This window comes from Engystomops pustulosus, chromosome 4 (assembly GCF_040894005.1).
Source record: "Engystomops pustulosus chromosome 4, aEngPut4.maternal, whole genome shotgun sequence".
In the NCBI taxonomy this organism is placed as follows: Eukaryota; Metazoa; Chordata; class Amphibia; order Anura; family Leptodactylidae; genus Engystomops; species Engystomops pustulosus.
The window spans coordinates 69475774-69493415 of record NC_092414.1 but is presented as its reverse complement, the minus strand read 5'-3'; the positions used below and the strand labels follow the sequence as shown (position 1 = coordinate 69493415).

At 40.3% G+C, this 17642-nt stretch overlaps 1 protein-coding gene across 1 annotated transcript in view; it reads left to right on the top strand.

Annotated features, from left to right (window-relative positions):
• STK10 (serine/threonine kinase 10) overlaps positions 1-15026 on the top strand; it is a 70921-nt gene extending 55895 nt beyond the window's left edge. Inside the window, exons 10-19 of the mRNA XM_072146178.1 lie at positions 974-1104; positions 1721-1844; positions 2496-2675; positions 4204-4296; positions 4863-4992; positions 5577-5701; positions 8427-8612; positions 9940-10065; positions 10519-10632; positions 11617-15026. Coding sequence (XP_072002279.1) covers positions 974-1104; positions 1721-1844; positions 2496-2675; positions 4204-4296; positions 4863-4992; positions 5577-5701; positions 8427-8612; positions 9940-10065; positions 10519-10632; positions 11617-11754 — 1347 coding nt within the window. The 3' untranslated portion in view covers positions 11755-15026. The remainder of the gene's footprint in view (positions 1-973; positions 1105-1720; positions 1845-2495; positions 2676-4203; positions 4297-4862; positions 4993-5576; positions 5702-8426; positions 8613-9939; positions 10066-10518; positions 10633-11616) is intronic.
• The last annotated feature ends 2616 nt before the right edge of the window (positions 15027-17642 follow it).

The window sequence follows — 17642 nt, the reverse complement described above, 5'->3', positions numbered from 1 at the left end:
GGAGGAGCTGTACAGCAGCACAAAAGTGGGGGCTGAGGGAGTCTGCGGACAAGTCATGTTGTTTTTTGAAATGCATCCAAACCAACACATTACACAGGATTTTGGTAGGATGGTAAGTTATAACACACAATAATATTGTAATGAAAATGCTTACAGAAAGTAGAAAGGCTTTTTTTTTAATGCAGCTGTGATGGGCTTTTGCAAGCTGTCTTTAGTGAAAATTAGGTCCCTGGTGACAGGTTCCTTTTTAAAATGCCTTTAACAACCTGCATACAAATTCAACAAACCTATAGAACCTATGTTGTACGTAAAATGGGGACCGCCTGTATAGAGAACACACAGAAGCTGTCATAACCATTCAAAATAGTTTTTGAAAATATTTTCTGAAAATTCCGAAATGCATGATTGAAGTTTTGACGAGTTGTTATTCCCCATGTTAATAGGTTATGTTACTGCACTAAATAGTCCTTCACTGTCCTTTACTATATTATTGTTGTGGTATAAACAGCAGATATTTAAGGGGATTTATAAAACCTACTGTGTATTTCTTCATACACATTCAACTGCACGTGGAGATTTTAGGGGAAATCAAGTACATACTAAAGCAGACAGCTCAGAAGTGGTGAAAGAGTTAATTAGGTCTACATGGAAAGAAACTTTGGAAATGCTGCTGCTCACTTATCTTGTGCTGATTTTTAGTTATTTTGTTTTTTCCGGTTCTTCCCAAGTTAAACATTTTCTAACCTATAACCAGTTACAAATCCCAATTTTTCGATAGTCGCAGATCTGTTAATAAAATGTTTTTTGTTGTCCACTCCATCAGATTACAATTTTTACATGTCCATACGAATGTAAAATATTGTTTTATAGACTTAACAGTGCCCTCTACAGGTTGTCAAACATTTTCTCACAGGATGTTAGTTTGGAAACCTATAAATATAACAATATTCATATTCTTTATTTCCTATTCTAGGAGTCCCGTCTTCACAACAAGACTTTGAAGCGCACAAGACGATATGTAGTAGATGGTGTGGAAGTGAGTGTGACCACCTCAAAGATTATTGGAGATGATGATAAGAAGGATGAAGAGATGCGTTTTCTGAGGTACAAAGGGCAAAGTGATAAGAATATACTAGGTGTTTGTAACTTGTACATTATGCATTAATAGGGGGTGTTTGCTGTAGCGATCCTTATGACTTGTTTCTTGGGGGACACTGGCATTAGGCGTTCTGTTACCTTGCAGTATCACCAAAGCAAACTTGGCCTACATTCACACGGCCTTGTGCATGCCCGGGTGGGATCCCATGTGAGCACAGAGCGGTGTTGAGAAGGGATGGGGGTGCAAGCACTTCTCACCCCTCCCCTCTCCATCGAATATAGGAACACACTTTGCTCACTGCACCACAAACGGGTGACATAGACACAAACCAAATTGTGCATCCTATTGCAGTTGTGTAAATGTGGCCTAAGGATTTAAAAAGGGTCTTTCCACACTGTCCATATGTCCATAAGCACACTGTCCATATGTTTTTAAGCTCACCGGAAGGAGGCCACATTCACACGCTGCGTATAAATTCTGTTTAGAAACTCCATTTATTTTTAATCGCATTAGATTATATTAGTTGATAGGATGGAAGTTGGTATCAACCAAAAGGCAGCAGAAAGATGGCAAATCTAACTCTTCCTTTTTTTTTTTTTTTTCTGTTGCAACAAATCTCAGGCGGCAGGAGCTACGTGAGTTGCGATTGCTGCAAAAGGAAGAGCACCGGAACCAGGCCCAGCTGAACGCAAAACATGTTCTGCAGCAGGAGCAGATGATCCGTCGATTGGAACAGGAAACGAATGTAAGAAACGGACTTACTGCTTCTTGTCTCGTTTTTGAAACGTCAATGATAATATTCACATTGTGTAGGTTTTGAGACTATTTACAGATGTGTTGTATCCCCTTTTAACATTCATGTCCAGATTGTTAAAAACTGCCTGATAAGTCTTTCACCTCAGTGATTTTACCCTGAGTACCAGTGTTAGTTATGCTGTAACCTCCCTAGTGTGGACATTATTAGCTTCATGACTTTGCAGCTGCAGATTAACATGAGAGATGCGCTTGAGAACCGCATGATTGTTGAGCTGCCTAGTTTCCAAAACCATGCACTTGGGGACACTGTTCCATATACTTCTATGATACAGATGGAGATATGATGCTTTGGGTCAGTTCTGTAGGCGTGAATACTGGTGTTCCCATGGATTGGTGGGCGCCACTGAACAGTCTCTGTTTTTGGTCATGAAGTACGTACATTCTCGATGCATATATATTATATATAGACTACAAAGATTACATGAATCTTTTATGTACGTGTAATGGATATGTGATAACATGACATCAGTGTAATGGATATGTGATAACATGACATCAGTTAGCCAGTCAAGGTTTCTGACCACAGGCAGAGAACCTTTTTGGTTACACTGCATAGCAGTAAAATCTTCTTCTTTTTAAGGCAAAGAAAAAGTTCTACGACACAGAGCTGGAGTTACTGGAGCGGCAACAAAAACAGCAGATCGAGCGTATGGAGCAGGAGCATGCCACACGCAGAAGAGATGAGGCCAGACGCATCCGTATTGAGCAAGAGCGCGAACATGCTAAATTTCTTGAGCAACTTAAATTACGGAAAAAAGAGGTAATCTGACGTTTTGTTTAAAGTGGCCAATACATAAAAAGAATGAAGGAAAAGCAGGATGGGACACCGACGCACATGTATTGTAGTACTTCAGTACTATACACTTAATAAATGTGCCATATGTTATTGTGCTCAATTTCATGTGTTGTGATTTTTATCACAACTACAAATATAGCATTTGTATTTTGTATGTCGTAAAGGGAACCTACCACCTCAATTCTACCTATAAAGGTGCAACAGGTGGTAGGTGGATGTACTGGACGTCAGGATAGCCCTTTTTAGAGCTAATCCTCACGTCCCGCTATAATTTTAAAACTTTAATACCCTAATGTGTAAATTTGCTTAAGCGGCTACTGGGGCATGGAGTAACCGGACATGAGGCTGCACGTCACGGCTACTCCACGCCCCAGTAGCATCTTTTCTCCTCCTACCCTGACATCTTCGGTGCGCAGCTCCTCGTAGTTGCGCACCCTCGTCCGAGAAGCCGGTGTTCTCTATCTGTCCATGCAGATCACATGACTCCCCATCTGCAGCCATTTTATGGTCAGGGATGTTTGGCTGATGAGGTAAAAGACAAGAGGCTTCACTTTGAATATCAAGAAAGTGGTGCAGAACTTTTAATAAATGTATATTGTTAAATTTCTTAAAGGAAACCTACCACTCGTGCCTGCACAACTTCGCACGGGGAAACAAGTTGCGCAGGCGCAAGTGTGCCGGAGAGCTCGGTAATGTCAGCGGCTCTCCGGCACTTCAGAATCCGCCGCGCACATGGTGAGCCGTGCCCTACTGCGGTGCGCCGAGACAAATTTTAATATAACTTATAAATTGTATTGTATTAATGAATTGTATTAATGAAAATATGCTCCGGCTCCAGCTCACCCTGAGCTGGTGCCATGTATCTGTGTCTTAGAACTACCACTTTTAAATGGTAGGTTTCCTTTAATATCCTGTTGCCCACACTTATAACCAAATTACAAAAAAAAACATGAGATAAGGTGGCCAACCCCTTTAAGGACATACAAAATATGTGCTCTAGAACAGTATAAAGGTGCCATCTAGACAATTCTAGAATAAGGAGACTTGAAAGTAGTTTAAAAGTCCAGTGGTGCAAAACAGAGGGGAAGGGGGATGGCCTATGTATGTTTCTTTTTTTCTTATGTATAAATTAAATAACACGGTGAAAAGCTACATATGCACAGTGCTGCTACACTGCACTGGTTGTTAGGTGTGACTGTCGCATTAAAATTTAACAGACTGAGCTCTGCTTCTTTTTAACAAAGTATTGTACGAAGTACTGTGTGTTGGACAAATGTTGAAATATAGTCAACTTCTAAGACATCTTTTTCATGATGGAGCTTTTATCTTTCCTTTCTTGCCCGAATGTTTCAGGACATTAGCTTTTGCTTGTGAAGAAAGTATATTGGAAAAGCTATAGTCCTTTATATCAGAATATCAGCAGGAAAGCGCCTGTTGTGCTAAAGCTTAGGATGTACTGTGAGATCTTCACTCACCTGTCTTATGTCTACAGATGAAGGCGTCTGTGGAAAAACTGCCGAGACAGCAACGCAGGGAAACTATGAAGCTAAAAATGGATGAGTTTTCTCACCGGAAGCAATCTGAGGTAACCCATCTACTAGAACCAGCAACCTATTCATATTCTCCTAGTACTGGTTAATAGTGTAGCTGTATGTGTAACAAAATAGGCTGCAAATGCCAACATGTACTGTTACCTAGACTTGGATTTTAGTAGTGAACTTAATGGCGTTTGGTTACAGATTGTGCAATTCAGGGATGGGAGTATCCGTATGGAGTATTTCCATAGTGTCAAGTTGGGAAAACATATCACTGAAAGACTACATTAAACTAGTCCCTGAGCAAGGTGCATGGTTTACCTTGCCGCTAACAGTGTACCTCTGTTCTAAAAGAACATGGGGACTATCTCGTCTACGTCGCATACACTGGATCTGAACATCTGCCAAGTGCTCCTTGGATTAGCTTCTTTGCTGCTTTTGTTTTCCTGGAATGTAACCGAGATCTGCTGCACAGCCTTGTCATTCCCACCGTTTTGCTTGTTTATTAAACCTTTATTTGTTACACCTAGCACAAAACTGCTATTTTACCGATTTGTTGGATGTACGGTACTTGAATGACCACATAAAATGTATTTTCTATCTCTCTCCCCCACAGGAGCAACTGTTTTTGAATAAACAGAAGGAGGACTTGGCTCTAGCTATGAGTGCAATTACAATGGAGAACAAGAAGGAAATCTACAACAAGGAGAGAGAATTCCTGAATAAGAAACAGCAGCTCCTCAGAGGTAATTATACTATCAGGGGCTGGATAGACGCGTTGGACACAGTAGCAACCACCAGCATACAGGAGGCCCCTAATCCCTGCCCTAGGGGAAAACAATGTTTCAACTACTTGATTCAACCGTTTCATGACCTGCTAGGTGCTGCAGTCAAATTTTACCACATCGCCAATATTATTGGAGGGGGGGGGGGGGTCGGCGCAGATCAGTAGCCATGACAGCTGTCAGCCTGCAAGAGTATCCCATAGATGTCAACCGGCAGTCTTTGTCAGGGATATATACAAAAAATAACTCAATAACAAACACCCCTCCCCCCCCCCTATCATTTTACTAAATACTCATGTATGATTTAGTGTGTAATTATTGGGTAATAAGACCTTTTTACTTTAGTGTGCGTTCAGATGCAGCCAAAAGCCTGTGTGGATCTTGATGCTGGCAACATTTCATTGTGAGAAGCTGCTCCTTCTCTTTTCTCACTCCACTTCTGCATCTGAAAAACTGAACGTGTGAAAGCACCCTTGGAATCTTTGAAATAACAACATTAAAACAGCAATGCATGTAATCTACTTCAATTTTTTTTTTTTCTTCAGACCGGGAAGCTTGCATATGGGATCTGGAAGAGCGCCACCTGCAGGAAAAACATCAACTTGTGAAACAGCAGTTGAAGGACCAGTACTTCTTACAACGTCATGAGCTGCTCAGGAAGCATGACAAGGTACAGAACCAGCTGAGGCTTTCATAATCTATGCTCACATGACATGTCACCTTGTAGAGACCTACAGGGCAGTCTACTGAAAAGCTTGTGTGAAAAGGAGGTCCAATATGCAGGAACTACATTATGGAGCAGAAAGGGCTATGTAGTAAAAAACTATTCTTGCTTCCTGGAGAAATGAGCTGATATATTGGAACCTTTCCCACAAACTTATAAGGATCCATTTGATTAATACCTGAAAAGTGTGGCCTGCATATGTATTCAATCCCCTGTATCAGCACTTTATAGAACTACCTTTAGCTATATTGAACATTGGAAATCTGTTGTGGCCTGTCTCTACCAGCAAATATGGAGGTTGGACTTGGTTAATCAACATGGGGAGAGAAAAAGAACTGGACCGCACATCCACACATCACACAATGATCTATTGCCGCTAGGCTACATTATGTCGAACTCGAGGTTCTTAGTTACATTTTGATCACATTGTATAAACCCTTTAACGACTTCGGTGACCTTGGTGTAGTGGGTCCCTACGCTATTGTGTGTGACATCACATGGCATCCACCACTGCTGCAGCACAGCACCGTCAGGGACCAAGACTTGGTTGCCCCCCCAGCACCCATACTGGCAGGCATAGTCCCCATGACTCCATGTTCTGGGTCCCCACCAGCACCGCACAACAAAAGCAGCGGATGCAATACTGCACCATGTGAACAGGAAAAAAGGCTCACCATGTGTGAACAGGTGTTGAATACTCACTGTTCCATGTGGTCTCAGACACTGGCTGAGACGAAGTAGGTGGCCCCTATATGCAGTCTCCTGCTAATTTAAAAGCACCTGGGTCAATGTGGTGGAGTGCTGGTACCAGGCAAAAACAAAATAAATGAAGGGATAGAATTTACTAAACCAACATGGGGAGGGAAAAAGAACTGGACCGCATATCCACACAATTATCTACTGCCACGAAGCTACATTATACCACGAACTCAAGGTTCTTAGTTACATTTTCATCAGATTGTATAAGCCCACTAACCACTTCACGGTGACCTCGTTGTAGTGGGTCCCTACGCTATATTGTGCGCGGCATCACATGGCATCCACTGCTGCTGCAACACAGCACCAACTACAATTTGATTAAATTATATAACGAACTTGAGGTTCTTAGTTACATTTTGACCTAGCGGCAGTAGATCTTCGTGTGCTTTGTGGATGTGCGGTCCAGTTCTTTTTCTCTTCCCATGTTGGACTTGGTTAATGTATGGAAAATCAAAAGCTGGAGAACATTTTGTGAACAGCAATAATCAAGTTCGGCCACAGATTCTCAATGGGATTTAGGTCTGGACAATTTTACCACATGAATATAATATAGTTAGAATTATACCATTTCATTGTAGTTTTGTATGTTTAGAGTTGTTAACCTACTGAAAGGTTTACCAAAAAATAACATCAAGGCTGCATTCACATGTTCTGTTTGCATTGCGTATAGAAATATTTCCGTTGTAATGCATGCAATTGGTAATGAGCACCCAGTGCTTTGAATATAACAAATAATTGATACTTTGTGTTGCTCCATCAAATAATAAGACTTTATTAAAATTAATTTAAAGGACATCTACCTCCAGGATGAAGGATTGTAAAACAAGCCCACTGACATATCGGTGTGTGTGCGCCCTCTGGCAGGATCTGCTCTTCTTTAAAAGAAATCTACCATTATGAAGCAAACATACCTTGAGAATGCTGTAGCTACACTGATATCATATCTTGGTTAATCCCTGAGCTGAGTGGTTTTGCTAAAAAAACAATTATAACATTCCGGACTTTGGGAAAGACGGGTCAGGCTGGCTGCTTACATAAACACATTACACACAGACCTTTTTATTAGACATGGGGGTTAGTCAAGTATGACTAATCAACCTGAACTGGATCACTCATACACAGCAGCTGGGGGATGTTGCAGCAATTGATTATTCTGCCTTTAGACACAACCCAGTCATTACATCATCCTCTCATGCAGTGAATAATTAATGTGCTAGATTGTGCTAGGAGAAGCGCTGAACCAGCCATATAAGCGACAGAGCTTCATTATCAAAAATGTATAATTGTTTTGTCAGCAAATTCGCAAGGATTAATCAAGATATGATCCTGCATCAGTGTAGCTCCAGCATTCTCAAGTTATGTTTGCTTCTAAATGCATCAAATGGTAGGTTTCCTTTAAGCTTTTTATGCCCTTGTTTTTAAGAAAATCTTTTAAAATTATGCAAATCAGCCTGAGGGGCCACGGGCTCCATAGATGAGCTCATCTGCATAATTGTAAAATTCTTTTTTTTGTAAAAACTAGGATATATAAAGCTAAAGGAAGAACAAATCCTACCTGAGGAGGCACACACCAGTATGTCAGTGTGCTTGGTTTACAATCCTTAATCCTGGTGGTAGATGTTCTTTAAGTTTTAATTGTTTCATTTATTAAGGAAAGGTTCAAGGGGTATGCATACTTTTGGAACCCACTGTATTTGGGCTATGTGTGATAGGGATTCGCCCATATTTGTAGCCATTTTACAGGTGTGAAAGCTTGAGCTTCGACACCAGGCTATTTCACTTTTGTGACACGGTTTCTGGATAACAATGGCTGATGCTTTCCTGTAATCCTATATAAGACATTCTGAATGTCTCCATTAGTTTGTTCACTATTATTGTCTATATTTGTTTTATAATAACTCTAACTTTCCAGGAACAAGAGCAAATGCAGCGCTACATTCAACGCATGATTGAGCAGCTCCGATTACGGCAGCAACAAGAAAGGGCCCGCTTGCCAAAAATCCAGAGAAGTGAGGGAAAGACACGGATGGCCATGTACAAAAAGAGTCTTCATATCAGTACTTCCAGTGCTGCCGAACAGAGAGAGAAGATTAAGCAGGTAGATATGAGAAAAGAAGTGCAGGACTTTTCACTGGGGAAACATTTTCTTTCATGTATAAAGTTTAAAGCGATGTTTAGCAGGGTAAATGAATGGTCTATTAGGTTTTAAAAAGTCACGATTGTTCCGAAATGACAAAAGTAAAAAAAATATTTTAATTCTATTTAAGTATACTGACAAAACTTAAATTGCATTAGAATTGCCAGTTACCCTAAATCTATTTTTAAAATTTTGCCTTTTTAAAGTTTGTTTTCCTGTTTGTTCGCTTGTGTGGCCACAGATGAATGGAAGTATTTTTCACAATGACCACTAGAAAGCAGTATTTTATTTATTTATTTTTTTGCTGCTTTTTTAATCTTCCTCTACTCAAACTGTTCTTATTTCATTGTAGATCCTTTCATGACCAAGGATTATTGATCAATTTATAATTTCTTTGCAGGTCTGCTCTTTTTTAAATAACAATAAGAGCTTTATATGTCATAGCAATTTTCACTTGACATGTGAGACTTTAAATTATTAGGATAGTATTATTACCGTAATTACATGTTCTTTGTTTATAGAATTGGCAGAAAAATGCGAAAAATACACCTCATTAAGGGAGTATGGAGAGGGCTGGATGTTTGGTGCGTGAGCACCACCGTATTGGCTTTAACTGACGCCGCCAGTGATGTAATTGGGGAGCAAGATGAGTTGCCATGACAGACTTGGTTCTTTATAAGATTCCAGGACCTATAATTGCTGCATTTCCCCATCTGCTGCAATATGGTAGAAGCAATCAGAATCCCTAGGGTTAAAGTACCCTAGGGGGGTCTAAAAAAATTGTATCCAATCAGGCAGTACAACCCTAGCAACTAGGCATGGCTGTGATTGGCAAGGTAGAAACCTCATGGCCAATCACAACGATGGCTAGTTGCTGTGCCAGTTCCTGTACACAAAAAAATAAAATGGATTGCAGAAGGTGGGATTTGAAAAATGAAAACAAAAAAAATAAAGGCCAAAATTGTTAAGGGGCCATTTTCATGTTGTCTATACACATACTATTCGCACGGAGTAGATTCTGTTTAAACTTGTATAGCCATATAGAAGGTCTGAAGGGGTTAATGTTGTTTTCCTCCCTTGTGGGACAGGCTCCTCATTTATGTAAATGCTTGGATGGTTCTCAGTTGCTGTTTTTTAGGGGTGAAATAGGACATCTGCTCTGAATGGCATACAATGATCCTTATCCCGTATCCCCATGACCCCTTAAAGGAAGGGATGCTTAATAATAATAAATGTATTGAAATCTTATCTCATACAATAATTATAAAAAAAATGTCTCTCCCTGTAGTTTTCTCAACAGGAAGATAGAAGGCAGAAAGCGGAGAGATCACAGCAACAGCAAAAGCATGAGCACCAACTAATGGATATGCAGGCTCAGTGTGACAGCAATCTAAGAGAGCTGCAGCAGCTTCAGGTAACTGCATCACATCCAGTGAGCGCACACAAATGTATTCTAAAAGGAGAGCTGCACTTGTTGATAATCTATATTTCACCCTGCACTCCCACAATCCGCTTTTCATGCCTTTGGCATGAAATATGTCATTAAGTCCCTTTGGGTACATTCACATGAACGTGTACCGCCCAGCCATAGTAGGGGTGTGGGCGCTGGAGAGGAAGAGGGATGAGTGCTGCTCACCCCTCCCATCTCCATAGAGCAGAGCATGGCAGCCGCCGTAACATGGTGAAATATAAGACATGTTCTATAGGTCACAGTAAGACAAAGTGTGCTTATTGCAGTGCCACAGACATCAATGGGAACCAATATGCGGCCATTCATGTGAATAAGCCCTTATAGTGGTGATAATACTTATAGTGAAATTCTAGTTTGCTGCTTAACATGAATTTTTGTGCATTGACTTGTTTCCAGAATGAGAAATGTCACCTTCTAGTGGAACATGAGACTCAAAAACTGAAGGCTTTGGATGAGAGCCACATACAGATGCTGAGAGAGTGGAGGGAAAAGTTAAGACCTCGCAAGAAGGTAAGAATACATAACTGGAACCCCCTGCAATCTGGAGAATGAGGGACTGAGAATGTGTTGAATTACTCCTAACAAGTAAAGCCCAAGTACCTATGCCCAAGTAATCGGATTTCTGGGACGGATTTAAGGATATTTGTCCCAAAAGTCTAACAGAAGTGAATATAGCATAGGTTGAGCATGCACGTCTCTGATCAATTCGGTATGGGACACATTTCACTGGTCTCGTTTTTGCTAATCATTGGGCAATTTAAAGGGTATGTGTCCATCCGGGTAAGTGGACAGGTAGTTTAGTGTCCCAAAACGCCATTTATAAATTTTCTTTGCGTTTCTATTAATAAAAACAAACATTTATACTTGCCTTTGTCCGGAGCTCCCAGGACCTGCACATTGCAGCAGTGTACAATTCACTGCACAAGCACTCTAGGTATTATGCAGGTACCACGGATATACAACCCACAACATCCATGTGAAAGCAGCCTAAATGTATAAAACTTGTGACCTGGTGTTCTACTGCCACCTATTGGAAAAGAATTATAACACCATAATATACAAAATAAATATGATACTGTCGTTACAGTATGTATTAATTCTAGTCATGGACTGGTCAGGAAAATAATTATCATTATTGTGAGCCAGGAGTGGTTTATGCAGAACTCTTTCCAATAATCCCTTATCTGTGTGGAGTCTCCACACCTGCTTTTGGCTCACAATAACGTATGGAATGGATGGATGAAACAACTGTGCTCTAAACTGCACACCCTGATCACTAATTCATACTGTAACTAAAGTATTAGGTTTATTCATTTTGAGATCTGTTCTTGATTCACATAGATCACCTATGATTTTGCAAAAAAAAGCAGTCATTAGATAAACTTTGAGTGTAAAGTAAACCATGCTTTCCAATAGTTTACATTTAGAAAATAAATGTTTATCACTGTGATTTAAGATAATGTTCCGATAATGATTGTATGGGTATTGCTTCAGGCTCTAGAAGATGATCTACAACAGAAGAAGCAGGAGCAGGAAATGTTCTTCCGCATGAGCGAGGAAGCGGCACCACATAACGGAACCGCACAGAAACCTGCCAAGTTCTATGCCTACGGTTCTGCTGAAGCTTCATAGTGATCAGGAACGCTCAGACTTTGATACTCTTCTCCTGAAGAGTGTGGAAAAGGTTTTGTTACAACTATGCCAATGAACTATCTCTGCAAGTAAAGAAATATGAAGGAACATCTGACACCGAGGGCATGTCAAAAATCAGAGGATGTAGTAGTGGAAAGTGGAGAACTTCTGGAAATGCCATATTACTCACTATTAAACAAAAAGAAGTGTTTACATGCACAAAGACTGGTGGTGTAAACCATAAGACCATGCCCCAGATGTGGTGTCACTAAATACCAAATGATTGCACTTGCTGCTTCTTTCTCCTCTGGACATGAGGCTCCTATAAATAATTTAGTGCCAAACTATGGACACTTTGTGCATGGGGCAGTGATATAGAATTATTTCCCTTTAGTTGGGATCTGTTTGAGAATGGTCTCACATGTCCCAATGTGTCACCACGTGGCCTTTTGATATTTTCCCTGTACCTTTTCTTTCGCCATGCTTCTATGATTCCAGTATAAACCTATGTCTTAAAGGAAATCAACCACTGAAAAAAAAGTAAAAAAAAAAATAAAAAATCTGTAAATATTCACCTCCGCCCCTCTTCATCCCATCGCTGTCCATTGTTAAACTTGACACGCCGGGATCTCTTAGAAAAAAAACCTTATAATTAGCAGCACGGAGTGCCAGGACAAGATGTCCGGTGCTCCGGGCTGCTAATTATGCACGCCCTTGCACTTCCCTCACCCATGCTGGGGAAGGAAGATGGCGAGGGCAAGCATAATTAGCAGCCCCGAGCATCGGACATCTTGTCCCCGTGCTCTGTGCTGTTAATTATAAGTTTCTTTTCTAGAAGATCCTGGCGTGTCAAGATTAGCAACAGACAGCGCCGGAATCAAAGTGAAGAGGGGGGGGGGGGAGGTGAGTGTTTATAGATTTTTTTTTTAATGTTTTTTTTCAGAGGTTGATTTCCTGTAAATACATTTATAACACACTCTTGTTAACATGTTGGTAGGCTAAAACCTGTGTGCACATACCAGCTCTATCCACCTTTACCTGTGTACACTTGTGGGTAGAGTGAAGTGCACAAAAAATTAAAGGGCACAGTTTGGGTTATGATAACAGTTCTGGAACATCTTTTCTTGTAACTCTACCTTGTGGTATTCCTTCCAAAAATGTATGAATAAATTAACAACTAGGTGTTAGGAGTGTGTTCCTGCCTTGTAGGACAGCCATTATTAGATGACATTCGACAATGTTAATTTATTCAGAACTTATGAAGAGGAATAATGCAATGAATAGTTATAGGAAAATGTGATTATAGAATTATTACTTCATGGAGGATACAAGTATCTGCTAAAACACACTTGACAAGAGAGGTAAGGAATCCTCTTTAAAGGGGTTGACAAACAAACACCCTATACTCGCCCGTCTCCAGTGCAGCTCAGCGCCTCCTTTCGTCAGTAATGAGGTCACATCAGCAGTGTGCACCTGCTGCAACCTCACACGGGCCGCAACAAGAGGCTGTATATACAGTGTCCTCTCTATACCAAAGGAGAACGGCGGTGGTGGGAGGCATTGTGCTGCATCGGGGAGCACGTTTACATAATATAAAATTGGTAGCCATGGAGTCATATCTAGCCCTAGAGAATACAAAGTTGGAATCTAAAGGGGTTGGCCACTATACCTCATGTTTTTTTGTAATGTGTGTAAGTGTCTGGGGCAGGATATTAGGTAATTTACCAATATATCTATTAATAGTTCTGTTCTGCTTTCTTGATATGTAAAGTGAAGCCTCTTGTCTTTTACCTCATCAGCCAGACATTGCCGAACATAAAATGGCTGCAGATGGAGAGTCATGTGATCTCTGTCCATGAACAATCAGCCTGACAGGAACTTGTGATATAATTTATGAATATAAGATCAAGGTCCTGTCAGGGTGATATTCGTGAACAGTTGCGGCCATTTTTTGTTCGGGAATGTCTGGCTGATGATGTGTAAGGGTGATGCCACACATGTCGTTTTGAACCCGTTTTTGGTCTGTTTTTAAGCAGTCCGTTAAAAAACGCATGCATTAAAAAACGCATTTTTTGAAAACTCATCCGTTTGTGACCGGTTTTGCCAATTATCTTAATTAAAACTGGTCAAAAACGGATGCGTTTTCAAACGGACTACTTAAAAACGGGTTAAAAACGCCATGTGTGGCATCACCCTAAGACAGGAGACTTCACTTCACATATATAGTAATCAGCAGAACTATTAATAGATGTATATTGGTGAATTACCTAATATCCTGTCCCCAACACTTACACACACATTGCAAAAAACATGAAGTAAAGTGGCCAACACCTTTCAATAAGTTAAAGTAAATCTGTACAATGAAAATGGAGTATTCTCTGCAGGTATAATGTTCAGAGCAGGAGAGGAGAAGATCGATTGCTTTGTGGGAAAAATTTCAGCCCATTATTGATTATTAACCCCCTAGCTGTGATCATCCCGTGATAGGCTCACTTCTTTCTACAAAGTGAGAAAAGAAGGAAACAAATGAATCACAAGTTCTACTGAATCTTTTTTTCTTTTTTTTAAGCCCCTCTTGCTTTATAACATGCTACCTGCGGACCAGACTGCATTCCCATGTTGATAGCTTCACATGTGTGACTAAACATAAACTGTGATTGTTTGTAGACAAGGTAATACTTAATGTATGATGAATGTCATCATCAACTATATGGAGGTTCTGTTTATGAATGTTGAGGATGTGTAACCATTTTGACTTTGCGCTGTATATTTGGAGCACTTAATTCTGTGTAGTGACTGCTGGCCAGTCTTATAGGGGGCAATGCCAAACAAGTGGGCACATAGAACATATGGAAATGGATAATCTACCATTTTCTAATGACCGCAAATGTTGCCCCTCAGCCTCATATTGTCTTGTGTAACACTTGGCTTGGGAGGTCTGTCTGCGCTGTAGTATCACCTGGGAAACCAATGAAGGTGCCTTCTGTATGTTCTCTTTCTTGCCGTTGTGATACATTGCATATACCGTGCTCCTCATTGTGCTGCTGCTAACTTCATTTCGCAAGAAGTTTCTAAAAGAAATGCTCTGAAAAGTGCATGTATTCCTAAATAACCTATTTTCCTCCTTACTACAAGCTTATTTTCATATGAGATACAAGACAGATTAGTAAAAATGTGTATTTTCAGAACTTTTTTTTTTTTTTTTTTGCTGGGGCAAAACACTGTAATATGTAAATAAGATTATAATAAAGTAATGAGAGAATCAATGTAAACTGAATTCAATTTATTTTGTTTTTTGCGAGTTATATGCATCGATAGATGTTCCTTTGCTTAAAGGAAATCTACCATGAAGATTCATCATGATAAACCAGAGGCATTCGGAACTGTGGTAATCTTATATTTGTTATCCATGACCTCCTTTCCTCAAAATCAACTTTTACAATTATGCTAATGAGCCAGACCCCTCCATGCTGCAGATTCACAGGCTGTTACGATGTCTCCTCCTCCCCTGCTGCTCCCTCTGCCTGCGGTAATCTTACATTCTCTTCTGCTCCTGCTTCGAGTAACAGCCTGTAAAACAACAGCATGGAGGGGCTTTGATAACACCCCTAGAGCCTTTCAGACTTTTACAGGGAAGGAGGCCATGGACAGGGGCGTAACTTGAGGGGGTGCAGAGGTTGCGTTCGCACCCGGGCCCAAGAGGTTTGGGGGGGCCCTTATGGTGTCAATTTCCCATATGAGAAGACTATTACTATAAACAGTGCATTATAGTTGGGGGCCTGGCACAGAATTTGCACTGCGGCCCATCAGCTTCTAGCTATGCCACTGGCCATGGATAATAAATTTAAGAAAATTGCCACAGTTGCGGTACCTGGATCTATGAGTAAGTGTCCCCTGGCAGCTGTACCCCATGTATTTGATATTTGTGGCTTTTCTGAAGGCCTTTTGCACACCGTGTGATGAGGTTCAGCTCATGCACCATGTGTGAATTAAGCCTTAGATAAAAGCATCAATAACAAAATCCTGGACAAACAAACTATAAAATCCACTTCATGTTCATTTTAATAATTCAATCTTTTGCACAAAGAAAAACAATGCTCTAATCCACTTAAGAAAGCTTAACATGCAGAATTTTACACAAATATTGGAAAGAATAGAAACTAGAAACAAGTTTCTCAAACGGTTCATTGTGAAAAGTATTTATTCACCACTTGGGGGCAAAGGAGAGTCAGAAAGAGCTTGTTTTCAATGTAAGGTCTACCAGACATTGCTTCCTACTGAAACCCACCCTTATTATGTTACAGCAAGAGAATTTTGTGCAAAAAGTTTGGAATGTGCATCTTTTGTGACCTGGGTGTGATAATTTGTAGGGTCATAGTGTTTCATAAGGTTTAAACCTCATTACATAGCAAAATATGTTCCTCTCACCTTAAGTCTGGCTCTCAAGTGCCACATTAACCCACTGAAGAACAGTTCATCTTTGTGTTCAATCCCTGTGGTCTCTGCACAAATCAAAATGACTTCTCTGTAGGTCCTCTCACAAAGTCTTATTGTAAAGTAGACCTTTTACAACTTGGAAAGTGGTAAAAGTTCAGCAAACGGCTCACTCTGTCACCCCAGAAGTCCAGGCATACATGTATATGTAATGCGATATTCTCTGAGACTCATTTCCTATTGGTAATGAACGTACTTGGCGCCAGTTCACACCTCTGTTATTTCATCAGTGTTTTGTATCCGTTATTCTGAGCCAAAACCAGGATTGGTTGAACAGACAGGTGCACGTCTTATCACTGCGCTGTATCAAAAACTGGTTTCCAGTTCTCAACTGATACAAAAAAAATTTTTTCAGTGATGCTAAAGAGGACATGAAAGAGAAATATGTTAGGATCTACTGTACAGTCGGAGCATGTTATTAATTGATGGTAGTGATGGATGATTGAAAAGAGTCTGCCACTTGTCACTCACTCGATTGGAGTTGCGACCCAGCTAGGAAAAAATAGTCTTAAAGGGGTTTCCCATTTTTGAGAAATTTAATTTTGTTTATATGATAAATTGTACAGTTTTCAAATCTACTTTTATATATAACTTTATCAGTTTTCTAGATATTTGCTTGCTATTAATCAATTGAAAGCTTCTATGTTTACTTCCAGTGGATAGAAATCTTTTCCTCGTCAGAGACCGCAATCAGAGCCGGGCACAGATTTCCATTCACTGGAAGTAAGCAATCATTCGTCTTATTGAGCGACAGCAAGCAGAGATCTAGAATGCATACACAGTGTATTGGAAAATTGTACAACTTTTCATTAATTTGCCAAAAACCTTCTACCACTACCCCCATCCATCCTATTGTTGGACACAACAGATGGTTAATAACCCATCTATTGTTAAACTGGTTTTATCAGACTGCAGTGTATACGATTAACACTGCATTTCTGCAGTGATCAGCATTTCAAAGCGGTTATGGGACCCGGATAAGAGAGGACGCTGTTCTCTTGTGTTTTTATACCATGATGCCATGCTTGGCTGCTACATCTTAGTTAATATTTATTATCCTTTGACTTGTCACATATACATGATAGATGTTGGTCATACCTCTGGGAACCGCATACATCTCAAACATTGAGGTCCACTAACCCTCTTCCCACGGTAGGGCCAAATACAGAGTTTGTTGTTTGTGCATAACCTGCCACCCAATTTAAAGGGGTTGTACCAAGTTGTTATCTCTCCTTCCTGTGTCCCCTATAATAACAATAATCTTTAGCGCCATCAATTTCCGTGGCGCTTTATAAATCATAGTGGACATATACAAATATAGTATTACATTACAAAAACAAACGGTCATATAGGGCAATAGGAGTGAGGGCCCTGCTCACAAGAGCTTACAAACT